At 34.2% G+C, this 27,930-nt stretch overlaps 2 protein-coding genes across 3 annotated transcripts; both read right to left on the minus strand.

Annotated features, from left to right (window-relative positions):
* Window positions 1–773: 773 nt before the first annotated feature.
* On the minus strand, window positions 774–6,687 carry LOC144858766 (uncharacterized). Of its 2 annotated transcripts, none has more exons than XM_078714873.1 (3): window positions 5,589–6,687; window positions 5,257–5,319; window positions 774–1,195 (listed from the first exon to the last, which is right to left on the minus strand). In XM_078714873.1, the coding sequence occupies exons 1-3, from the start codon at window positions 6,682–6,684 to the stop codon at window positions 1,023–1,025; spliced, it is 1,332 nt and encodes a 443-aa protein (XP_078570999.1). In that variant the 5' UTR covers window positions 6,685–6,687; the 3' UTR covers window positions 774–1,022. The 2 variants fall into 2 exon arrangements, with proteins under 2 accessions (XP_078570999.1, XP_078570998.1); XM_078714872.1 differs by having other exon boundaries at window positions 5,257–5,320; window positions 5,512–6,687.
* Window positions 6,688–11,454: 4,767 nt separating this feature from the next.
* Window positions 11,455–27,209, minus strand: LOC144858752 (beta,beta-carotene 15,15'-dioxygenase-like). The gene is made up of 8 exons (XM_078714857.1): window positions 26,953–27,209; window positions 16,011–16,414; window positions 15,321–15,459; window positions 14,398–14,864; window positions 13,930–14,038; window positions 13,150–13,250; window positions 12,569–12,680; window positions 11,455–12,181 (listed from the first exon to the last, which is right to left on the minus strand). Exons 1-8 carry the CDS (start codon window positions 27,035–27,037, stop codon window positions 12,027–12,029), a joined length of 1,572 nt encoding a protein of 523 aa, XP_078570983.1. The 5' UTR covers window positions 27,038–27,209; the 3' UTR covers window positions 11,455–12,026.
* Window positions 27,210–27,930: the final 721 nt, after the last annotated feature.

Raw genomic sequence — 27,930 nt, forward strand, 5'->3', positions numbered from 1 at the left:
GGACATTATTTTTTTCTAGATAGTTTATGGTAGAGCTTTGACTTTCACGATGCAGGCGCAAAAATATAAATGTAAACCTCCACTTTATCTAATAGTTGCAGGCTGGTTTGATTAATAAAATTAGACTTTGAATTATTATAACATTCAAATTCGAAGTTTTTATAAAGTTATTTCACTCATTATATGCGCATTATATTGTATATATATGTTCTTTCTTTTTTAACTAGGCCTACTTGTTGTGATGCAAATAGCGCAAACTACCAGAGCTTATCAAGGTTGTACATTGAATAGGGGGTTCTGTTTCACAAAAAAGGGTAAAATATTCCGAAGCAAAACTGTTTTTATGGTTTTTGTGAAGCAAAAATAAAATCACTAAAAAGTGCTAACAACAAGAGCTCTTGTAATGACATTTTGCGTGTAACCGACTTTCCCCCAAGTTTATTATCATCTTTTGTATGTCATTTTGTCCACCAGCTGAAGTTTTAAGCTCAAGTATTATACGTATATGTATATGTGCCAAAATATTTCTCTTTTTACTAATATTAAGTCAAATCTCCTAAAACCTAGTGTAGATGTTATGACGCAGATTCTTTAGAATCAAATACATATTTTATATGTAAATTTTCTTATGTTATGTCCATAGTTGATTGCTTATTTCATAATCAAACCAACAAAAACACATCTACACAGTGTCCTCTTCATACACTCTCCCATTTAATATTATTCAGATCACTGATCATATTCAAATGCGGAATACCGCAAATAAATCGTCGCACAAGCTTGAATTCACAAACTAAATATGTTGACAAAGCCATATTAATACTGTAATACCAAACCATTGCAAGTTAATTGTTGGTTGTTTGTTGTTTGTTTCTTCAGTTCCATAAACATTAAAATACATTTTCAATGAATTTTAATTCTAAGCAAAAATCGACCAAAACTAATTGATTTCGATGATTTTCTTTAAATTGGGTTTATTTATTGTTTTTAATTGAAGGAGCAAAATTTCGTATTATTTCCATTTATAATCTGTGTTGGTTTCTGATAACATTGTTCATACGACATGTTTGTAGTTGGTCTCGCAGCCAACTTACTTCAGCTTCCCGATTCAGTCGCAAACGCAGTTCGTTATTTCGTTGACCTTTTAGTCGGATCACATCTCCTATTAACTCGCTCATAACTTGCTTGAATATATCTTTAAAAAACAAAAAGAAGAAAATGTCAAATGTTTTGTGATGACTATCATAACATAACATAAACAATAAAACTTCAATAACAAATGTGACCAAAATAAATCAGCTTTCGCTACTTAAGTTTTGGCCTTTAAAGTAAAATGCATTAATTATTAACACAATTGATTGTAAAGTTAAATTAAATAAGTTTGAATATAATAGTATAACGTTATTCACAAATCATGTTTTTCTACTAGATAAAGTTTCAGTTTAAAATTAAAGAGTTTCTTTGAGGATATTTTTCTGTAAAGTAAAGGTAGATTGTTCCAAAGTTTTGCGCCTCTAAATAAAACATCAAATTGACCAAATGAAGTACGAAATCGTGTTATAATTAAATTAAAATTATTGTTAAGCCTTGTAATTTTTATATGCGCTACATAATTAAAGTAAAAATGTATTGGGTGAGGCATATTTATTTTATAAATTTTATTTATAAATTGTCCATTGTTATTACTAAAGCTGGAAATAGAAAATAAAACAAACTTAAAATAAATTGATACAATAAAAATTACAATTAATCTATAATTTAAGTGTGAAATAACCCTTTATTACCATTTTTATATGATCATTTAAATAAATTGAGGTGTTTTCTAAACATAGTATTTGTTAGTGTGTTGTTATTGGAATATCTTATATCTGTCCGAATTTAATCAAAGTGGTTGTTTGCCACACAGGTGTCGAAATTGCTGAAACCACTATCAAATACACTCTACGTGTACATTGTCCGGAACAATCATCGATAAAATCGAGATGGAGGGGTAAAATAGAATTTATAACACAATAAGGGGTCCTAATGTTGCCCAAAGGTGGATCCAGATTTTTTTAAACGTGCTAACAGAATATTATTATTTTGTAAACAATTTATTTAAAAGCAATCCAGCGCAATACTCCACTAGATTCGCCCCCGCACTCACAAAATGGCACAAGTTAAAGGTCTTTCACACCTGTCCCGGCACGGTTCCGGTCCGGCGAATCGAACATCATCACGACGCTCCACGCGGCTATGCGCCAATCGATTGCGCGTAGGTACGGTAGCCGCGTGAAAACGAAACATTCACGTTCGATTGGATTTTACGGCGCCGGACCGGAACCGTACCGGAACAGATGTGAAAGATCCTTTACTGTAGCACCAAATGTAGGACCAAATAAAATTAAAAGATTAATCGACCACCACTTTCATGGGAATTATTCATTTTTTAAATTTGTATTTTAAAACGTGTTAGGTTTAATGATAGGTGGATTACGTTAGATCAATACCTGTGATTAAGGTTAAATAGCAATCGATCAGTGATCCTGAGTAATAATATTAAATATTGATAATAATAATAATATTCTCCAGTATCATAGACAAATATCTTTTTTTAAACTTCACTGTTTTGCTAAATATAATGTCAACATTTCTTTACATTAATAAAATGTCAACATTTATGTTAGTGAATAATATGTCAACTTTTCTTTTGCTTAATAAATGTATACATTTTTTTTACTTAAAACATGTCAAAATTTCTTTCACTGAATAAATTGTCAACATTTCTTTTGCTAAATAAAATGTCAACATTTCTTTTACCGAATAAAATGTCAACATTTCTTTTACCTAATAAAATGTCAACACTTCTTTGCATTAATAACAGGTTTCTTTTGCTTAATAAAATGTCAATTTCTTTTAACTAATAAAATGACAACATTTCTTTACATTAATAACAGGTCGTTTTCTTTTACCTAATAAAATTTCAACATTTCTTTTACATTAATAATAACATGTGAACATTTCTTTTACCTAATAAAATTTCAACATTTCTTTTGCTTAATAAAATTTCAACATTTCTTTTACATTAATAACATGTCAACATTTCTTTTACTTAATAAAAGTGTCAGCATTTCTTTTACTGCGAAATATTTCAACTTTTCTTTTGCTTAATAACATGGCAACATTTCTTTTACCGAATAAAATGTCAACATTTCTTTTACACTATTAACATGTCAACATTTTTTTACTTAATAAAATGTCAACATTTCTTTTACTTAATAACATTTCAACATTTCTTTTGCCTAATAAAATGTCAATTTCTTTACGTAAAACATGTCAACATTTCTTTTACCTAATAAAATGTCTACATTTCTTTTACAATAATAACAGGTAAACATTTCTTTTAAATTAATAACATGTCAACATTTCTTTTACCTAATAAAATGTCAACATTTCTTTTACCGAATAAAATATCAACATTTCTTTTACATTAATAACATGTCAACATTTCTTTTACATTAATAACATGTCAACATTTCTTTTACTTAACTAAATACAATGTCAACATTTCTTTTACTTAACTAAATAAAATGTCAACATTTCTTTCACTTAATAACATGTCAACATATTGCTTAAAAACGTGTTAGCATTGTTTTTAACTTAATGTAAAACATAAATGTCTTACAGTGTCATAATTAACGTGTAAACATTATTTGTCAATGTTAGAATATGGTATTGCTCCAACCTTACTGGTGTCACAGTATATGCCTACTTACTTACAGTTGGTTAATATGCCTTTTGGTGTTCTTGTCCGTTTAGCCACCCGACCTTTCGACAACGGCCTATTGCTACCCGGACAAATACCCGGTACCACCTCGACCACCAGTGGCCGTATTCACCAATCACACTTAAGTGAGATATTTCCCTTAAATCCTAAGAATTTCCCTTAAAATCAAGAAAATATTAAGGGTTTCACTTAAGTGGTATTCACAAAGGGTTTAAGGTTAAGGGAAACCCTTAACTTGGTCTATTTTCCCCTTAACTTTTAAGGGACCTCAGAGGTCCCTTAAAAGTTCCCTTAACTATTCAGTACCTTGGTTGTGCTGACGATTCTGTATGTGCGAGTACTATGCCTACTTGTAGATGGCCCCAGTCTAGGCTAGGTAGAGATGCTAGGCCCCCTGTTGGTCTGCCCACTAACCGGCCTAGGATTCATGTTTGGTTTGAGTAGCATCTAGGCCTAGGCCTAGACCTTTTTTTGCTGATCCCCACCATACAAATTAGTCTATGCCTATATATTCATTTATTTGTTTTGTTTTGACTGCCATTATTTTCGTGGAAGATGGCTTCCCATTTCGTTGTAATAGAAATTTAGCCCCATTCTAGTAGGCTAGGTAGAGATGCTAGGCCCCCTGTTGGTCTGCCCAGTAACCAGCCTAGGATGCATAGGCCTACACAGAATGTTGGTTTGTTAGTAACATCTAAGCTAGACCTATTTTTCTTGATCCTCATACAAATTAGTCTAGGTTTAATATTCATTTACTTGTTTTTGTTTTGACTGCCATTTTCTTTTTATTGATCATCGTCCATACACTTTTCTCTTCATCCTCCCCGTCCCCCCAACCCCTTACTCTTTTTTTAAATATGCAAATTAGTTTTAGAGAGGAAAGTGATTGGACTATAGGGGAATTAAATCCTCTGTGATTGGACAATGGGACAACTCATGAATATTTATGATTATTTTTACCCTTAAGTTTTACCCTTAAATTAAGTGTTTTCCTTAGGTAAGTGAATCCCTTAACTCATTTGTGAATACCCCTTAAGTGTTTCCCTTTGTTAAGGGAATTCTTAAATTTTAAGGGTAAGTATTTCCCTTAGCCTAAGTGAGATTGGTGAATACGGCCACAGGGGTTTTAGCGGGAGAGCGAGATTTGAAACTCCCGCGGTTATCGTGGTGAGTTGGGAGGGCCAAATTAATCGACAGAATCACACTGATTAATATCAAAGCAATATGCCTAGATATTGTTGTTAATTTTTTTCTTCTCATCATTGTTTCTCTTTTTTCTCTTTCTCTCCATCACCCTTTTTCTCTCTTAGAAAGTGGATTGGACGGAGGCATTAAGTTCATCCTTTTTTAAACAATCACAATTTTTGGTCTTCGCCTCGCCATAAGATACGTGAGGTCATTATGTAAACATTTATGGTCATATTATACCACATGAATAATTCGAATAGAGTGGCCTAAACGATGCATTATTACTTTCTCCGGTGACATACCATGCAAATGTCCCTTCAGTGTAATATCCGTGTCTGCTGCACCAATCAGATATCCAAGTTCTTGCTGGAAAAAAAAATGATTTAGCAGTCTTTTAATTATGTGATTTGATGGGACTTTTTTAAATTGTCAAATTCAAAAATAGAAAGAATATAATTGTGTACGTTATTTAACATAACAGAAAATATTTTTTATTATAATAATAACGTAATGATAAAAAATAAACGTCAACAACAGGGCTACTTCTAAATACTTACCCTGATTTTAATCGGACTTACGACGCACTGCGCAAGCTTGTGAATGTTTGCGCGAAAAAGATCAACGAATTCATTTAGTTTTTGTTTGGTTTCGTTATCCTGAATACGTAGGACATTCTCTTGATCCGATGGTTGGGATATTTGATTCTTCGTGGACAAAGTCTTGTTACTAACAGTAGGCCTACAGTTACTAGTTTGTTCTTTACCTATTGATTGGTCTACTTTTCCTTCGGTGACAATGTGAATAGAATAATCCTTAAACGATGAGGTATCATTTGTCTTGAATTTACGTGCATCATTTTCTACGGCATTTGTGCAATTTGAATCCTGTTTCAATACAATAGTGTTTTGTTGTTCAATAAATCTTTCCTTTGACACTTTTTTAATTGTTTGAACTACTTTAATTTCATCAATATCATCATCAGTTGCATTACAGTCTGCTAACATATCTTTTATTTGTAGAGAAGTTAAACTCATATCAAAGTATTTCCCTCGTTTATCATTGAATAGCCGACCGGTTGACTTATTATTAGTACCTTTGACCTTATAATCGTCTTTATTATTCAAAATTGTCCTTATCTCGCGATAAGTTTCGTCAATATGTTTTGGAGACAATTTGTATGACTCAACAATTGTTCTTGTTTTATTTGATTTTCCTAATCTATTGGTATAAGTTCCATCCCTTTCACTAGATTCAATATTGGGGCGTTGTGATTTTATTTCATCCGCGGTAATTCGTTGGATTGCTTCTGTTGATGTCTTGTGTGTCTCTGCGACTTCCATTTCCTTTATACTTGTATCAAGCTCTGCACGGTAAAATTTTTCTTGTTGTAAAGTTTCTTCAGATTTAAACACCGGCAGTAGATTTCGCATTTCAGAGTATTTACTTTTAATTTGTTTGTATTTTTCCCAGCATTCCGTATTTTTCTTGTGAAGCTCGTCTAACCAATAAGGAGAGATTCCTTTAATTTCTTTCGGTTCATCAGTGGGTGAGGCTGCGTAATTTAAGCCACCTACTTCATGTTGGTTTGGTCGAATTAGAAGAGCGCCAGAATGCTTTAACTTATGGTATTGTTGATCAAGTAATGGATCCTGCGTCCAAAAATAATACGTATTTTCCAGCAAAGAACTATCAAGTGATTTATCATCGTGAGCGTAGTGGAGAGCCATCATTGTCGTAATACCATAATATCTAGCAAAATGTATCAAAACTTCAGGAACGTGATATACTGGTGAAATGGGTGAACAATAATATAGAAATGAAAGAGGTTGTGGGGCGGTGCTTAACACATCTGTCCATTTATTTTAATTATTAATTTTTATTTCACCTTGTTTATAGAGGGTGACCCTAAACAGCCCTCTTGATTAGTTATGATAAGTGTATGTGTGCGACAGTGGCCGTGTGTATACTAGTACACCGGGTAACCTCCTACTTGTCTCGACAAATGACTAGGTAAGTACACATGAGCCATAATAATTAATAAGTTTAGCAAACCTAATCATTCTTCACATAATGACAGTCCAGCCTAGTCTAAACCCACAATATGGCTGTCGTCAAGGTTGAGGGAGCGCACACATTCTATGTATCCTATAATAAGCTATCAAATTTTAAGTAGGCTATAAGGTTTACCTAAGCTACAGGCTTATCTAGGCTACTAGGCTAGATCCGTAGCTAGGACATAGCCTAGGCCTAGAAACATAAGAACGACCCACACATCCCAATACCTGTCATGCCAGATTAGACCTACCTTGGTACAATTTTATATGTTAATATAATAGTATACAAAAATATTACTTTTTTTTAAACAAAATAGTATTGCAGTGTTACAGCAGAGAGATTTAGGGGTTGGAAGATTTTTTCCTTGGCGAAACAGACACACATTTCGCAGGACGCCGCGCGGTGTTCTGATTCCTCGCGTATGGATTTTCGAACATGATTGATCACCACCACCAATGTACACATGAAGTGCTAGGAAGCTTTCGCACGAGCACGTAAACGTTTAAATTTAATGTTAACTTTCAACTCATTTGCGTAACATCTGACTAATCCCTCCTTCCCCCTTAACCATGAACATTATTTAACATCACATAACAGAAAAACAGAAAAAAAGTGTCGGCGTAACATTGAAAGACCAATGATAGAATTATAATTATATCCACTTTAGAGCTCCTGGTCACGTGTCAGATCAGATAGAAGGGCATTTCATGATTCTGCGCGCGATATTATTTAAACAAACTTAATTTTTAGTTCTGAATTTGCCTTTGATTGCTGCGCATGCGTTGCTTAAAACGATATCTGGAACATTTGTTCTGTTGCTCACAACCCCCACCCTACCTTTACCCCAGCTTTGTGGCGCTTACCATAGTGACGTGCGCGCTATCATAGCGTTTCCGAGGAGAGAGACGGTGTACATGTGTGTACTAGGTGTGACGTGTGTGCGTGCACGTGGGGATAGAAAGAGGTGTGCAAGCTGATCATGCTAATAAAAACCAACTAAGCTAAAACTTTATGAGGTCAAGGAGAATCTCTCAGACCCCTACCAGCAATCTGTTATCAGTTCTCCAGATAGTTTTAATATCACATTTTATTCGTAAAAACCATTAGAAACGTCCGAAGGATTCGACCGTTGACCACACTTTAACTTTACGCAGTTTCGATATGGAACTGTCATTGTTGGTGTGGACTCGTGTAGCCTACATGTTTAAAATAAACTGAAGTATTTACAGAGAATGAACACCGATTTAAAGCTTAGTTGTATTTATTCAATATTTGCATATTAATCATTGTTGACAAATAAAAACACAATAATCCATAATCTTATTACCATGGCTCTTAATATATAATCGTGTTGTACCGATTTTATTATTTAATTTACATATTTCAGGTTTCTGTGTGCAGCAGAAAGCTCATTAAATAATGGTTACTAATTAATTCGAACTTATATACACGTGAAATTGGGGAAGGTTAGACCTTCATTTACATAGTTTATAATTTTATGACGTGCAACTACGTCAGGCCACTAGGTATAGTTTACGGTACGGTAACATTTCTACAAATAAGCAGCATTTGGTATTATTACTAATTAACTAAAAATGACAATGACAATTTACTATTAATATACTTTGGATAATTAACAACATACGAGGCAATAAAAAACATAGGTGTTAACAATTATTTATAAATTCATACAATACAAATTATAGGCCTATCGTAAGTATTAATGTAACGCAGCATGCAAATGAGTTATTTCGATCGTTACTCGGATAACATAATTTAATTATGCTTTTTCTATTACATTATTCTGTTTAATTAGTAGTTTTAAGAAAAAAATATCTTTAACAAAATGTGAAATTATCATAACTTTAATTCAGTACTGAAATTTACAAATTGAATAAAACTGCGAATTTAATTTCTGAACCAAAATCTCGGCCTATTAATATGATTTTTAAAATATATTTTTTTCCATTGCACGTACATTCAATATTAAACTGAATCGAGAAGATAATGGCAACTGTAGGTTCTAACCATGGGAATTACCCTTCCCTGATTCTAACCTAAGTTAGTTTTTGTATGCAGGTACAAAGCGAATGGTATTAAGTATATTTCATAGTGCTTATAGAGTCAAGAAGGCCCTACAGATAATTATTTTAATGGGTTAATTTTGAAATTATTGCTAATTGCGTTTAACCATTACTGTACATTTGAACCTGTTTGAAATTGAACCGGGTACGTAAACACGTCCGACATTAGGTTCCGCTTGCAATTTGTCCTGCCCGCTTTAACTTCTTCCTGACCTTCGACATGTTCTAAACTACGAGACGGACAATGATTGGTTAAAAGTAGAACGAAGTTCCAATTCGCAATTATATAGTTCTGCAATTTGGGCGGAGGAAATGTAGGCCTGCTAATTAATGTTTCCTCTACTGACTCAAGATCATCATGGACTCGACTCGAGGATTCAAATCGGTTGATAAAAATAAGATAACCTAAAAAATATGTAATACGCATGCGCGTGTTTGAACGAATATATAATCTGTAATACCACTATTGTTTTTTCCTCAACCAAGTTTTCGTATTTTGTTTAAACTGAACAGGTATGAATGTAGCTTATACATAGACAACACAAAATGTAGCGTGTATGTGATGATTCATGCTTAAGTACTATACTGTACCTGCGTTGGAATCACATCAAACCAAACAACGCATAAGTTTACATTAGAAAGCATTGGTATATGCAATTATATATACAATTATATTAAAACAGTGTTGCTACGATGGGTTAAAATACATACAAATAATTACTCACACATTCAAAATAATAATTAAAAAGCACAAATTATGTTATAATTATTATAGAATATATAAATATAGGATTAAAACAAAAATATTGAATTGAATATGTAATATAATCATTATAATATATACCTAATTATCATATATTTGTATCCATAGTAAGCTCTGTGATAGTTTTACTATTATACACATCTATATAATATATTTGCGAGAGTGAAATAAAGTTTCGGACGGCTTTCAATTAAAATTCAATTAAAAAATCGTTTCGTATTTTTACCACCATTGTACTGTACAGTTTGTACGCTTACAGTACATACATTTTGTGTAGTGTTAAGTTCTTATGTTGTTTAGTTCAGTTTATTGTTGTTTAAATACTAAATTGAACACTTTTATCCTGACGATTTCGTTTAACATATATATACAGTATATATACTGTAATTAAATATATAATTACATCACTGTTTTTATTGTTTACATAAACGAACTAAACAATTCAAATGCATTGATATGTTGAATTAGTCAGTGGGCTAAAAGCATTGTTTTTATAATTTCAAAAATTAATTATTGTTTTAATTATTGTTTTATTATAAGCAACTTCATTTCAAGGCATATAAAAAAGCAGCACATATAAACATATTCACTAATAAGTATGTAATTTTGGCAAATCTGTACTGTATGATTCGTCAGAGATAAACACAATTAAACACAATTTGCACCGTGTACATTTAACAAATAGCATAATGTACACGCGTGCTGTGTCTCATCATGCTGTCACTGATGAACCAATTCATTCATAGTTTGTATAGTTTGATATTATACAAAGCTTTTCGACAAAGACAGTTATTACTGTGTTGTTTCCCCTACAATTTACCCCATATTTAGCTATGAGCCCAACCCTAAACAGGTTTTCTCATTAAAAAATAAGTATAAGTGTTTAATAGGCGATGGTTTGCTATATAATATCACACAGAAATGTTGACACTTTTTTGACAAGCATACCTTCTCGTGATCATTTCCTTTTCACATGGATAATGCCGCATTTATTGTAACTACGTTTTTTAAAACACTATTTGGCCGTGAATACTATACATTTATTTCAAGGTTCTATAGGAATCTATTGCACTTTTTAAAAATTGACTTGTAGGCCTTTTTAAAATCGATAATAACACTTCGCTTCATATGCTTCATATGTCTATGTTGTTTCATTCTCTGCACTCAATTGTTGTCACCCACTGTTGGCGCAGAAGTATTACAAGAGTATGTTACAGGAGTCTATTATACGAGTATGTTACAAGAGTCTGGTACGAGTCTGTTACAAGAGTTTGTTACCATTGTTGTCACCCACTCTGCCACCAGAAACACCTTGTTGGCGCAGAAGTGTTACAAGAGTTTGTTACGATTGTTGTCACCCACTCTGCCACCAGAAACACCTTGTTGGCGCAGAAGTGTTACAAGAGTTTGTTACAGGAGTATATTATACGAGTATGTTACAAGAGTCTGGTACGAGTCTGTTACAAGAGTTTGTTACGATTGTTGTCACCCACTCTGCCACCAGAAACACTTTGTTGGCGCAGAAGTGTTACAAGAGTTTGTTACAGGAGTCTATTATACGAGTATGTTACAAGAGTCTGGTACGAGTCTGTTACAAGAGTTTGTTACCATTGTTGTCACCCACTCCGCCACCAGAAACACCTTGTTGGCGCAGAAGTGTTACAAGAGTTTGTTACAGGAGTCTATTATACGAGTATGTTACAAGAGTCTGTTAACATGAGTCTATTACAAGAGTCTGTTAACATGAGTCTATTTCAAGAGTCTGGTACGAGTCTGTTACAAGAGTTTGTTACCATTGTTGTCACCCACTCCGCCACCAGAAACACCTTGTTGGCGCAGAAGTGTTACAAGAGTTTGTTACAGGAGTCTATTATACGAGTATGTTACAAGAGTCTGTTAACATGAGTCTATTACAAGAGTCTGTTAACATGAGTCTATTACAAGATTCTGTTGACACGAGTCTGCAACATCATACAGATATGTTTTACCGTTCTGACAAAAACACCTTGGCTTCTTAAAGTTGATCTTCCGATTGTTATGCTACCGTAACATGTGTCATCACACTCTGTCTTTCTGTTCTTCCATGTTTCATCTGCTTTTTTCAGGTTAGTAAGAATCCCTGAGGTTGACATGAGAGGTAAATACGTCTACCTTCTTGTCAAAAGTTTTCTCATGAGCATTTCTCAAAATGTCCATGGAATGTTAAGCCACACTCTATGTTGTCAGGAAGTTGGGCTCGTCCTATTTCTTTAAATGTTTTTGCATCCAAGACAAGCAGAAATGCACTACGGTGTTCAGAATTAACAATGCACGATAAAATGACACCTATAAGATAAAACGGATGTCCATCTGTTAAAATGAGTTTATATTATAATATAACATTCTATTTCTAGGTAGATAAAGTCTTATTTATTTTAGTGTTTATAATGTTATCTACTGTATGTGACATGGCAAGCAATGCATATTCCAAGCCATCAATTTTAAACCGTTTTACAGAAATAATGTTTTCGCATCAGCTCAAAGTAATGGAAACGTGAATATTAAATAAATAAACTTTCCCTACTCCAGCCAAAAGTACTTTTTTTTCAAATTAAAAGTAGAAGAAATGCTGAATCTTTGTGAATCAGTAATTTCAAATCCTTCCCAAAATCGACACTGATAAAATGCTTTCTTTATTCCGTTGAGTATGACAATAGCTAATGTGTTTCTTACCGTCATCTTCATCGACAGCATCTGGAGATTCGATGAACATTGGCTCAGAAGGGTAGCAATTAGGTTCTTGCCAAATCTTACTTTCTTTAGTGTGAAGATCTATTTTTGCCATCTAAATAAACATATAAACCAAGTGGATAATAATAAGATCCATGTAGGCCTCATATACTATTATCGTACATTTTACATTTTTTTTATTCTCAAAAAGATCGAAACTGATAGTCTGGTCACCGTCTGCTGCTGGAGCCATCTTGTTCGCAAACAGATTCTGCAATATTATGCAGTGTAGATTATCAGTTTTACTTCAATTGTTTGGCCAATAAAGTATGTGACTAATAGACTTGTTATAACATAATATACACTAGATTAATAATTATAAAACAGGGGCTGTTTGATATCAAGATGGCTCGTAAAGACAGTTGGCTAAAGTCTATATAATCGCCTTTGATCTTTTAGAATAAGTTTCGTAAGGCATTGTAGACTGTTTATGGATGTCTAATATATATCTTTCTAAGATTTGCGTCATAATTTTAAATAGATTCAAAGAGTATTGTTTATTCTTAAACTTAAAAACAACTTACTGCGTCAACGAATCCTCCTGCGGGTACGTTAGTTGTCCCATAAGCGTATCGGTAAGGCTTGGCATTATACTTCTTGTAATTAATACACGGCATGTCAATTCCTAAATATATAATGAAGGAAAGAGATTTATTTAAAGATGTATTTGTCATCATAATACATGAAAAATGAAGGTTAATAAAAAAGACTTTGAATATGTCATTTTAATATCACTTTCGTAGAAAAAAAGTTTTTCACTAATGAAAAGACAAAATAAACGGTTAAATTCAACCAAACTTTCAGTCAATTGGACTATTTGTTGCTTTAAATTACAGTTTTTCAGGTAAAAAATAGTTTTTTTTAATCCACTTTTTTGTCAAAGTGAATAACTATTATTTTGACATTATAATGGTATATTCAACAAAAAAATGTAACAAATTATTTTTTCTTTAATATATATTTAATGTACATAATTCGTTGCAATGTTATTCCAAATCTATTACTTAATCTGAAAATTATTTGTTGCGTCTAGAATTTCTTCATTGTTTAGAACCCAACTTTCGCTTGTGATTGGTCAACGCACTTGCGTTGCGCCTACGTCGTTGGGTTTTGTCATTTGGGAACCAAGCTTAATATTACACAGGCATACGGCATCCACTTTTATTTCATTGTGTGAACGCATACCGTACTTATTTTATTTAATAACAATTAAGTTGTTATGAGTACCGTAATAATACCAATCCCATTAATGCCATTAGCAAATCCGAAATTCCAAGTTCGATCTTCTTAATATACACACTTACCAATTTCTGACATGCACTCGGGAACAAGGTAGACTTGTCCATTTTTCTGCAGCCTGGCCGTTGCTTTGCTGTTCTTTAAAGTTACTAGGTTGCTGTCTCGCGGTGTCCACTGTGAAAACATACAATTATGTAAATTGAAACAACAATTACGTTTTGAACAATATGCTACAAACAACTGAATATGTTGCATACCGTAACAATTGATTGCCTATTATGTAACTAATCTGACTAGACTATGTTAAAAGTAACTTCGATATATCATTGTTTAGACCTGACCTCCTTTGAATGGTTTGTACATAGAGTCGTACAAAATTGAATGAAAACAAACAAAATATTGACGCCCTCTATAGTTTAATTTTAAGCAAAACTTTTTCCCCCTAATTGGAAAATAGCAGTGCAAGTTATGAACTTGTTCATTTAAACAAAGTGATATTTGGCTATTCCATTGGTACGTTAGTCGTTACTTACCGAATTGATGTTTAACGGTAAAACGTATCTTCTCAATTCTGGTGAAGGAAATTCAGTTTTTCCATTCTCGTCTCCGTTTCTCAAGTAATCCAGATAAAATTTACTAATAAGATACCCATCTCCATAGCAGCACATATCAAAAATAACATGACCGTCTTGTTCGTAAGAATTGATTACATGCATCCCAAACATGGGGTCAGAAACGTATTGCGTTTTTACGATGCTACCATCGCTTCTGTTCACAAGATGGAACCTCACTGGTTCGTGTTTGTCATAGAACAACGAAGACGCTATAGGTTTACGGCACATAGTAGAAATGGCAAGCCGAGGTATGTCTATGTACAAAGATTGTTCAAGGAATATGAAATAGTTTTTTGTCATTCCAAAACTGTGATAGTAACTTGGTTTCGTCCACCGCGTTGCTGGTATACGACAGACTATTTCCGCAGTAGATGTCGGATCGGGACCTAAACAAAAACAAAATAAATAAACGTTAGTGTGCGTTCACACAAGAACAGATATTTTGTATCAAGCTCAATGCAGTAGTACTATTATTATAGACCTATAAATTAGAATTTATAAGCACATGGTATAACAAACAATTGACCTGTTGTTCAGTGATGAATAAATTAAAGCACTCAGAAACTGAGTGAAGTACTTGGCAAAATATTACCACAGAGGACGCATGTTGATATTTCGCCCCATGTTAAAAAAATACCAATTTTTCTTTTTTTATTTGTGAAGTTATTAATAAACCGCTATCGTGCTAACAAACAAACGAAGCAAGTACTATTCTTGGCAAAATAGAAAGTAAACAACTATGTAAAATGCCACACGTTCCATTTGTACTGTCACTGCTGGAGATGATTGATAACTTATTTTTCTAAACGCAACCCATTGCATTATCTATAAAATAAACGTACCTGTATTTGGTGTGAATTTGACAATGTTGTAGTAGCAGCCAAGAAGGTAGGAAGACGCCATGTTGTACGTGCAACCATCCACGTCCACGTGCGGATGTGAACTTTGCGTGAGAACGGCAAACGTACGGAACAAATCAACCTGCAAATAATGTTGAAAAATGTCATTTCAATGCTCGATACGGGTGAATTTGTCGTTAATTCGTTTTATTCGTTTTATTTAACTATATTTCACGCTCATCTCTATAATTGTTTGATTTAAGCAAGGCATTTGGTTTATCCATGGTTAGGAACATGTGATTATGAATGAAATGAAAGAGTGTTCAATTTTAATATAGCTCCGCGAGAGGACACTATGAAATATCGTATGTCATGAGCAACGTATAGGCTAGTAAAGCTTGGTTTTCTTAGACGTAATGCAAGTAATTTGACCAATCACGACGAAATAGACCATCCCAACTCTCGCCTGTGATTGGTTAACTCATTTGCGTTGCGGCAACGTCGTTGCGTTGCGCCAACGTCGTAGCGTTGCGTCCAAATAGAAACCAATCTTAATGCACAGTTTGTATACAACTGTATTATAACAGACAGTTTGATAATAAGAAATGATATGGAAAAGTTTACGTCTTTGTGTTAGTTTTTACAATCTTATGAAACTTTTTATAGTACTATACATATGTTTATATAACTTACCCTGTTTTCACTTGACGTTAAATCCTCCGTATCAATTTTTCGAATGTATTGCGTTTCCGTAAGTGTATATAAATCATCACCAATTTTCATAAAATTAATGACGTCATTATCAGTAATGTTCAACGGAAGAAACTGTGAAGCGAACCTCTCAAATATATTTTTACACGGATCCGGAATTCCGAGAGTTCCAAATTCTGTCATAACAATTCGTTTATATTTCATTGCTCGTTTGTACGCTTCGCTTTGTAGAAATCGACTCTGGTACGTAACTTTGCCGTTATTGAGATTGAATCGGTGAAGTAATGAAAGGCCATCGAACCAATGTTTATATGTATCGTCACCGACTTCAAACAGGCCTGGTCCATTTCGAATCATTGTACCTTTAATCCATTTTGGAATGTTTCCTATTAAAAAAGAATAAAACATTTTAAAGAGTTGTGTGACAATTACAGCATCAAGGTAATCACTTAGCCTGGCGTTTATACCCCTAAACCACCGATGCTTTCGCCGATGGCTTTGGGTTAGATTCGGTTGATTCCTTGGTGATATAAATACTTTTTCAATTCTATTAAAGGTTATATATGCAATAATATATATATATATATATATATAAATCCAAAGGCAAATTACTGAAAAAAATGACAATGCTGTGGGTATCAGTGGCTGGATCTCAATGGAGATACAAATAAAAAAAGCGAAAAGCTAAATCAAAACGATAAAGTAAACAGCCAGAAAAGTTAGCAGAGCTTTCGGGCAACACTAGCCCTTCATCAGTGCAAGTGAGGGAATTTGGATAAAGTCATAGCATATATATATATATATATATGCAATAATTATATGCAATAATTATATATATATAATTATAAATATATATTATATATGCAATAATTATGAGAAAATTAGTGCATCTTTCGGAAGAGTAGGGTTACCCCGGGGTGTAGGTCTACCATCCCCCTACTGGTCAAACCGTCCTTCTCGTTGTGGACAGATGAATGAGCGCTGACTGGAAAGCACCCTCGGGGGAGTTGTGTAATATATACCAAAACATTATCATGAGAATAAAATCAGAACAGCATAAAGAATCATTGTATTCCGTCTAGTTCTTAATTATCGATGTCACTTGTCAGACACTTTCGACACATACATTTCTATTGCGCCCTCTATATAAAAATAATGATCTTCATCGTCGAAACTGTGCTGGCCTTGACAATGAATACGGTCTCATAAATCTAGGTCACGACAACCCTGGAAACGGCTCAAAACCAGATGTCAAAACTATTTGATTAAAGGCAATGATGGAGATATTGCGGGTCTTTCGTATCGACTTTAGGCTAATATTTTAACAACTTATCGTAGTAGTAGGGCTTTAGGTTCGTTGACTCTGTGTATTACATTAAACACAACGTTCTTATCATGTGACGGCTTTATAGATTGTTGTCCCGAAGGGAGGGGTAACATTATTTTATGGTAACATACCATGTAATTTGACTAGACATTTTCTAGAAATAGACCGTGATAAAGATCACATTCTGGTTCTACTCAAAATATACCGGTATTACGACTATGTTGCGTGTCTGGAGATGATTAGAAACTCCATTATTAACTCTAAAAAAATAACTGGTTATAGGCCTAATCATTTTTTTTATCATGACGTCATTTGATTGACTTTTAAATTTTTAAAATTTTTATTAAAGACAACGTAACTGGTTATCTTATAGTTCTAAATAAAAACTTGTCGACTATTTCTTTTGTTTTAAATTTATGTAAAAAAAAGTGTACTGTATCCATTTATCGTCGATCGTTAGCGTCGTGTGTCGCACCGAGTAGTCATGAGTGTACCTCGGAAATTCAGTAGCCTGGAAGTACCGGTAAATATCTACCGATGTTCTAGTTAATGTACCATGAATACAAATGTGATTTCATTGAATTGAAGAACGCGGGAAGTCTGTCCAAGAATTTTAGGTGCGACGCATTTTTGATAAATATTCCTGCATGATAAACTGAAATGGGGACATTGTTTACAGGGCATAAGTGTTCCTATCATCGTTATCTTTCCAATGACCTTGACTTTGAGTTGTTTGAAGTGTAAATGCAAACAGTGGTTCCCTTTTAATGGTTCATAACTGTATGTGAGGTAATAGATAAGAGATATATCAACTCACTATCTATACACAAGTGGAAAATTAATTTTGAATAATATCTCAGGTAATTGAGTTAAAGTGTGTAAATATTTATAGTAAGAAAACATTGAAAATATAGATTACGGGTTTATTTTAGAGCTCACTTATAAACTAGTATGATATAACTGTATCTTAATTATCTGAATACTGGTAAATATAGTAAAGTAATCATTATAACGATTGGATTAAAGACATAATTACTAGAAAATGTTGTTGGCAAAAGATAGGCTTTACTCCGTTGTAAACCGATGGTAAGGTGTATTATGTTTGTCTAAACATTGATACCGGAGTTAGGCACGGAGCCACAAACATACAGTAATCTAAAAAAACTAAAGACGTTATTATAATTCAACATAATACAGTATAAAAGTTGTCGCAGAGGCCTGCCTAATATCTACATAAGGTAAAGTTAGCTTCTCGTCCAGGGTATAAAATTATGAGGGCTTTAATATTGCTATAATACCAAACACGATAGGGCCTAATTATATCATGAAAAATATCACTATTTATGGAAAAAAAAAAGCCAATAGTAAAGGTCTGCCGCTTTAAATGTGATGAGGGAGGGGAATAACTTGTGTATAAATAAAATAAAACATAGTTAATACAATCTTATAAAAAAAAAGAACATTCGTGTCTGGTGAAAATGATATTTGACGCATTTAAGTTGTTCTGCGAGGGCTCGCCGTCGGGCTGGTACTATTTTATACACACTATAAAGTACACAGATCTAAATAGGTTAATTGTTTTGGCATTGGTAACCCAATTCGAGACAGGACTCCGATTTTTTTCCCGTGAATTCCGCGTAACATTATCCACACGTGTACTATTGTTTTATTTAGTTACTCGAGCTAATTGTTCCAATATTCGGTCCCCGGGAGTAATACTGTTTAGCATGTACTTTATTTTGAGAAGAATGTACCCATTTATGTTTTGTGTGTACCGCATTTCAATAAAATAGCCTATAAAATAGTATTAGGCCTATACCGATTTGTCTGATGCCTAGGTACCCTTTGATTAATTGCATTTTTTAGAGGAATATTTCTATCTGGCATTTTTAAGATTTCGTAATGGCAATTTTACAGTTATATAAAATGAATCTTATAGCGAAGTTATTTTTTGTCGCCGAAGCTGGAATCGGTCAAACATTTCGGACCAACGGTAATGCAATTAGAGCTCTATTCCGAATGAAAGGACTCAAAATGAATACAATAATAATAATGTTGACGTACATACAGATGATATAGGGGTAATACCCCGTAAGACTTTGTATGGGGCGACTTGACTGCATCCCGTTGTACCCACCCACTATTATTAATTTTCTATTTCTAGTGAGGAATGACAGATAGTAAAGTCTTATAACAGTAGTCTATTGGAATTCCAGGCATGTCTCATTGCCAGACAATAAGCACAGAGTCCGGCTAAATTTAGAAATCAAAATAAAAGTCCAATTATACCCATCGCTTAGCATTCACTACCAATCTGTATTTTCACACACTCAGCCAGTGGATGGTCGATGGCCGCCGGCGTAGCTATCCAGGCCAGGTCGATATACCCTGGACAAACATAAGTCCGAAGATCGCGATGGTCATTAATGTTAAAACACAGACTGGTCTGTGATAGGTGGGGCTCGTCATGTTATGTATTTAATAGAAACGTATAATTCGGATACTGCACTAATTAATTAAATACCAATATTATCTTAACAATGGTTAACTGTGGTCGAACGTCCGTTGTACAGTAGCACATTTACATTTCTATGTCCTAACCATTTCTAATAGACCTACTGTGCGATGCTAATGCTGCAAATATTGTGTGGTTGATACCCACTGATAATTTTATACATTTGTACCACCAACGAGTATTGTTTTCCAGTTTAGGTATTTTTTTAAATAATAGCAAAGTACTTTTAAGACCCTGAGTAATAGAGTTATGAATAAGTATTTCTGGAAATGTATTGATATGCATCTCAGTATACACTGTTGTAGAACACATCAACTAGCCGAAAATATCGAATGTACCATATGCTTCCCACTATACAACAACATACGTTTATTATAGTATTATTACACATTCAATTTAACTTCATACATTATTTTAGACCGTTCGACAAAACATACAAAGCGGATCTTTATCAAGATTCTTGGTCCTTTATTCTTTTCAGTCCTGCCGGAGGTTGCAAGTCTCTGATTGATTTTTGATTGAATAAATAAAGAACAGCCACCAACATAACTCAACATCTATAGTTGCTATCATCCAAATAAGTTACTATTGCTCGCTAAATTAGTTTGTGCAACAACTAATCTATCTTGCTATATCAGCTATAGCACACAGCAGTATACTCTCAAATGAGTTGTTAACTGCTAATAGCTTTTTTTACAAGTATCTTGACAGCTAGCTGTTATTAGCTGCTACAAGTATCTTGCCAGAGCTGCTAATAGCTGTTGCAAATATCGTTCCAGCTATAGCTGCTAATACTAATAGCTGTTACGTGTATCTTGCCAACTATAGCTGCTAATTGTTACAAGTATCTTGCCAACTATAGCTGCTAATAGCTGTTACAAGTATCGTTCCAGCTATAGCTGCTAATAGCTGTTACAGGTATCTTGCCAATTATAGCTGCTAATAGCTGTTACAGGTATCTTGCCAACTATAGAGCTGCTAATATCTGTTACATGTATCTTGCCAACTATAGCTGCTAATAGCTGTTACAAGTATCTTGCCAACTATAGCTGCTAATAGCTGTTACAAGTATCGTTCCAGCTATAGCTGCTAATAGCTGTTACAGGTATCTTGCCAACTATAGCTGCTAATAGCTGTTACAGGTATCTTGCCAACTATAGAGCTGCTAATATCTGTTACAGGTATCTTGCCAACTATAGCTGCTAATAGCTGTTACAGGTATCTTGCCAACTATAGAGCTGCTAATATCTGTTACATGTATCTTGCCAACTATAGCTGCTACAGGTATCTTGCCAACTATAGCTGCTAATAGATGTTACAAGTATCTTGCCAACTATAGCTGCTAATATCTGTTACAGGTATCTTGCCAACTAGCAGCTAATAGCTGTTACAAATATATTGCCAACTATATAGCTGCTAATATATGTTACAGGTATCTTGCCAACTATAGCTGCTAATAGCTGTTACAGGTTTCCTTCCAGCTATAGCTGCTAATAGCTGTTACAGGTATCGTTCCAGCTATATCTGCTAATAGCTGTTACAGGTATATTGCCAACTATAATAGCTGCTAATATCTGTTACAGGTATCTTGCCAATAGCTGCTAATAACTGTTACATGTATCTTGCCAACTATAGCTGCTAATAGCTGTTACATGTATCTTGCCAACTATAGCTGCTAATAGCTGTTACAAGTATCTTGCCAACTATAGCTGCTAATAACTGTTACAAGTATCTTGCCAACTATAATAGCTGCTAATAGCTGTTACAAGTATCTTGCCAATAGCTGCTAATAACTGTTACAGGTATCTTGCCAAACAAATCGAAACAATCGAACGTTATCAATACGAAATAATCAACGCCATCAGCATTGATTTAACGTCACCATTGCATGACGCTACCGTCATTATATTAGCATAGCACTATCGTGATCATATCATCCAATCATTAGCTTACTGTAGGCCTATAGTAATTCCAATTGTCAAAATTATTAAATCGTAGAGTAGTAACGTAAATCGAAAAAGGTTCAATTTTCACATAAAATTAGCATCGCAGTAGGGTACTGATCAAAACAAAACGCTAGGTACTGGAAGCCAATCAAAGTTAACAACGGGATGTACGAATATGATACGAAGGCATAATACAAATTAACCGTATACGGTGGTGGTGGCGACAGGCTCTGGGTGGCTTCGAATGAGGGGTAACGGTAAGACCTTATTTATGCCTGGTTTAATAACGGTATTGATATCTATATCATACACAACGCCCATCCCAATAAATTTGAGTATAATTGAAGCTTAATAAACTATTATATTGTACTCCCCTTCCAATAATGTATGACAATCCGTCACGTTAATAATAAAACACGCCGATAAAAAAAATGAGGGAAATTCCCATTCAAACTCCATCTATTAAAACACACGGTTTATAAATAATAAATGGTTCTGTATAATATAAACTGTATAGACTTATCGTGTCATTTCGCACAAAATAATATAAGCTGAATTTTTCAAATATCTCGGTTAATGTTGTCATTTGTAAATTATGTAACATGTGACAACATATGCCTAACGTAACCATAACTGTAACAATATACATACCGTACGCAACATATACCAGAGTATAGTCTGGTTTCCACTTGAGACGCAACGCAAGCGGGTTGACCAATGATAAGCAACAGTTCGAATAATCAATCGCTTATGATTGGTCAAATTACTTACGTTGCGTTACGTCCTTGTGTTGCGTCTCTAGTGGGAACACAGCTTACCAGATAATAATATGATATTATGTGGGCGATACAGTATAAGAGAGAATGGGATCAGGTACCGTACCTACAAAATTAAAGTATTTTAAGTATGCACATTCTTTTTTATTTTTTTCGGCCTATAAACAGATGTTTAAATTTAAGTTGTGTGTTGGGTAGACACGCTATTTATTTATCTCCATATAGCATGATTCAGTCGGTAGAGACTGTAGAGGAAACTCACCCCTAGTGACTAAACTAGGCTACCGCTTATAAATATCTCATCCGAGAGAGGAGGTCGACGGTACCCGAAGGAAATTTACTAAAATGCGTTGAGAAAAACATAATCAGAGATTTATCGAAGTATTGGCTCCAGTCCATATCTAAACCTCAAAATATTCTAGCATTATAGGTATTAAAAAGTAAATATCTTATATAAAAATATTCATGACATATACCAGTTTATTAATCCTTATCAGGGGTTGCTGGCTGAATACATATGTTTATATAATATGGTGTATAACCGTGTTTTGTGTAATGCAGCATTAATTCATTACCGGATCAACGTCGCTTTTGTCAAACAAAATAATAAAACAGTGCCGTCGTACAGGTATATCTACGAGAAACAGTAGTTTGATTGGTTACCCATGCCCTTTGAATTAAGTAACGAATTTTAAATCAATAAAGCCTGAAATAATGTCCAGAATGGGGTGACTAAAGAAGGTCAGAGCAGAGTGTAATTTAGAAGATGAATTCGACCCTCGACGCTAGACATTTTATAGGAGTAAAACTAATGAAATGTCTACGTTTTTAGTGGGCTAAACCCGAGACTTGAAAAAAAAAATATAATGATAATATCAGTAAGGCACGCAATGTATATACATAGTTATATTTCGTCATCAGTTAGTCGTTACGTCATTGTACGAGAAACAGTACCGTCAGTTGTCAACCATTTGCACCGTTCATGTTGATGTTGCCAGCTATTTCTTCTTTTAGAGATTAATTAACTTAAAAAATATGGCCATAACTGTCATATTTTCAATAAACTCGTTAACTGATCGCTCTAGATAAGTATAGATAGATAGATATTGTTTAGTTTATTAAGAAAGGGTAAAATAATGGAAGATATAATAGCAATACGTAGGCATACTATCATTAAGTTAATGCAAGTGTGTGTGTACAATACGTAACATTTTTTCCTCATTTTGTTTTCGAGTTGATAGTATAAGTAGACCTCGGTGAGCCTGTTCGTGACAGAGTGCGAATCCCATGTAGGTGGGTTAGGCTTATTGCGATACCAGTAATCGTATCATTAAGCTTACAGTAAGCAAAGGCCTAAAATAAACTCAAAGAGAGTGCTTTGAACCACGATAGGCTACACACCTCAACTCGCTAAGCCAAAGGATCGCGGCGTTCACGACGATAGGGAGACCACGACCAACAGGTGTTCGTAGGCTTGGTAAATTAACTTTATTAATCCATAATGAACCACTGCAATTTTTTTTTTATGTGTCTTATCTATTTCGCTGTTGTAATAGGCATACTTAACTGATTTTTTCTATTGCAAAAATAAGATTTCGCAGTCTTATTGGGCAATCTGTGCAACTATGAATATCATGATTAATGAATATTCATTAATCCATGGTGCGCCACAATTTAAACATCACCTTTTCATGATTTACCGCCCTCTCTTGATCAACAAGTTCAAAGTCCTAACGACGTCCACGCGTGGTAATGGACATGATGCTGAATAAACGCGTGAGTAATTCTATTTTTAACGCGGTTTTCTTAAATTTAACGAACGCTTTATTTCGTTTTGCATACAGATTCAATGCAACACTCCATATTCGTATTTAAACTTGAAACGGATATTACTATAACTTTACTCACCCGAGGAAGTAACATATTACGATAACTTCTCATACGGTTTTATATAATATGAATGACACATGTGTGTGTGTGCCTGGTGTCTACTATGTCTGGCAAATACAAATAGTATTTTATCAATGAACGACTTTAATTTGACACAATATTTTCGTTGAGTGTTTAAAATGGCAATTTAACGATTCACGGTACCGTTGTTGCACTAACTACAAAAATGGAACGATTGATTGATAGACTTACAATTTTTTCTCATCAGAAAATCTATAGGTAGGGCCTATTATTAGCACCAGTTTCACGATCATCTTGCAATAATAAACGAGTATCTTTGTAATGTATATTTGGTAAGTGTGGTACGGTACGTTCTCTTCGCACCGAAATACAAAGTTATAAATTAAAAAAGGCTAAACTGGCTCTAAAATACTAATCTTCTGCTTTAGTACATTACTATATCTAGATATTAGGGAAGAGTAAGATAACCTGGTCTATATCATGTTCGAAAACATACACGCAAAACATTATTAGAATACTTTCAGGCTGAAGAAACCGGCCAATAATAATAGCCTAGGGAAAATGTACGGGTTACTAATTTTATGCATCGCATAAGAATTATACGACGTGGAAACTGCTCAAATCTAGGCCTACCACGTTCTCAACTATCTTTAGAGCAGATTTGACGATTTTACACATTCTTCCACGTGCTAATTGCCCTCTGTACAAGTACACGGAATGCCAAACCCTGTAAAAATAATCAATTTCAAGATAACAGTGCAAAGACATGACGGATGGGATCAGAGCGTCAAACCACCTAACAGAAATAGGCCCTTTTTGTCTGCGATTGTGTTATGCTCTTTATTTATATAAATATGTAACTTAGATCGTTTATGAATTTAGCCAGGAAATATTTAAACCATCAAACATGAACAAACCTGTCAGCTAGTTTACATATTTGCTATAGTTTATTGTTCTGTAATAAAACAAAATATAACTATTAATAATAGACTGTAGATATGTAGGCCCTATCTGCTGTATGTAGCTAGGCCGTTCATTTTCATCACTTGGGTCAATACGGTGATTACGATATTTTATGGTGAGGATTGCGTGAGCGGTTATTGATTTACGCTTTTTTGATACAATTCACTTTTTTGATCTATTTTTGGCACAGTTTTCATTCTCAAATTTAGGCCTATACCCAATTTCTTTTATAACATTAAGGAATTACAGAGGATAGAACACGCATAGTGAAGATAGCAGCACTTCGATAAACATTATCATTGATTATTTCATATGGTTAGTTTATGTTGTGTTTTGCCGCCCTTTCCATGGCAAAGTTTGTTTACGAGTGGGCGTGGCCAGTATGTTAATTGATCAATACCATCACCACATAGGCCTATAGCGTAGTTAGGCCTACTACTAATAATATTTAACCGATCTAAAATTATAGTTACAGTTGTTATGTTCTTTATGTTAGCCTGTATACTATGTAACTGGCTCATTTAAAAAATGGCTTACAACATTGTCATTTATTTAACAATAAATCAAATTTATAGTTATAGTAGTAGTAGTACACATTTATAACAAACTATTCTGCACTAAAAACAGACAAAAATGGCCAAAAACTGGAAAGCGTATATAGGGAAGACCGAAAATGAATGTTAAGTGTATCTTTAAAAGATATGCGTATGATTAAAAAGCATTTCTTTATGCATTAACCTCCTCTAATGAATAAGACATTGGTTGGACATGTTTTGCAAGAAATCAGTCTCTATTGGTTTGGACCTACATGAGTACATCACGGTGCGGACACAGTCAAAATCGCAGGAATCAATGTAGGGGTGCCTATCGTTGATTGTGTATAGACAAATGGAACACAGTAGGCAATACTTAGAGTGTTGAAGGAGAATGTTACCTATCAGCGTGAGCCATCAGATGCTATAGGCTATGATGTGAATAGAATTTAAAACTGACCTCCTAACGCCAAAAGGGCAGACTATCAACGAGGTCGAATTGACCCTCTAAATACCCTATAAATCTACGATGGAAAACATACATATTGGCCGAATAAGAAGAGTAAGGTATTGACTGATATAATATTAAGGTGTACCATCGGTCCATCCATTGGTGTTCGAATACAGCTGACCTTATCACTCAGGCATCACAGATAGCGTGAACATTGCGATGTTAACCCAATAACGATAATGTACAAAATCAAAGCAGTATCGTTTGTGGTTACAAATCTATCAATATGACTTTTAATCAACTAAAGAAACTATAGCCCTACACAGATATGGGGATGGACTCTGTTCTTGGTTATTTTCCGATGTAGATTTAATATCAAATTTGCGGTATGTTCGGTTGCGAAAGTTTGACCTAATATATCGATTTACTAACCGGCATGACCCTTGTCTAACGCTCGAAAGCCAGTAAAGCTGTGTGTAACTGTACAACAACTAACACTTACCTTTTATTTTTGTTTCAACTGGTTCAATGTGTTCTTTTACAGTTGATTCAAACAGTCGTGCGAAATGTGGATCTTTTTCTGCCATAATATCTTCAAAAGAGAGTGACCACTTGTTACAGACGCACTGAGGTAGGTAAAAGAAGTTCCTTTAAAATATCTCTCCTGTTACTTCTCGTCTGTATCCACATCTACAGTAATGTTAGCCTTAAAGTCAGCGATTTAGATTGAGTTAAAAGAGAGAGAAGTGAGTACCAGACCATGTGTAGCCTAGGCACCGGCGAAGTGAAGGAATAAGAGTTTCAAAGTGAACTGAATCTACCGCGCGGTAGCATTAAATTACTATTCAGGCCTGCCCACTCTTTGTTTTAATTCGTGATTCAAGGCCAACGCCAAATCCCCGAAGGGAACACCATTGACCAATCACAGTAGCTATTACATGTTGTGTAACCGTACTTTTTTATCATGAATATTGTACACAAGTAGTATTACAGTATTATCATCGTTATTGACGGAAAGGGGTGGAGTGTGATATTAAATGGATTCTGAAAATATACAATGTAAATTCATCCATAAAATCCTGGGAATTAATTCTTTTTCTCTTGAACAAATGTTACAAATTTCTCTTTAATACACTCTTGAGGGTAAAACTGTTTTCTTGAATTGCTCCATGCTCCGATGTGCGTCTAATTCTTCAAATTATGTGATTCTTGTTATGTTATTCTGAAATATATCAGTTTCCTATTACATAACTCCATTCTGCTTTCCGCTGCCCCGAATAAACCGTACAGTAGCACCATATCAGTGGTCTTTATTTGTATGCGTCGTAGTATATTATTATTGTATATAAAATCAATGATTTTACACGTTCTGTTTATTTTGTTGTGTTACAATTAACAACATGCTCAACGTGCTGAAAATGATGTAAAAGAAAATGAAAAAGTATGATGATATCATTATGTATAGTCTTGTTATCAACTT

Source organism: Antedon bifida, chromosome 2, assembly GCF_963402885.1.
Source record: "Antedon bifida chromosome 2, ecAntBifi1.1, whole genome shotgun sequence".
NCBI classification, from domain to species: Eukaryota; Metazoa; Echinodermata; class Crinoidea; order Comatulida; family Antedonidae; genus Antedon; species Antedon bifida.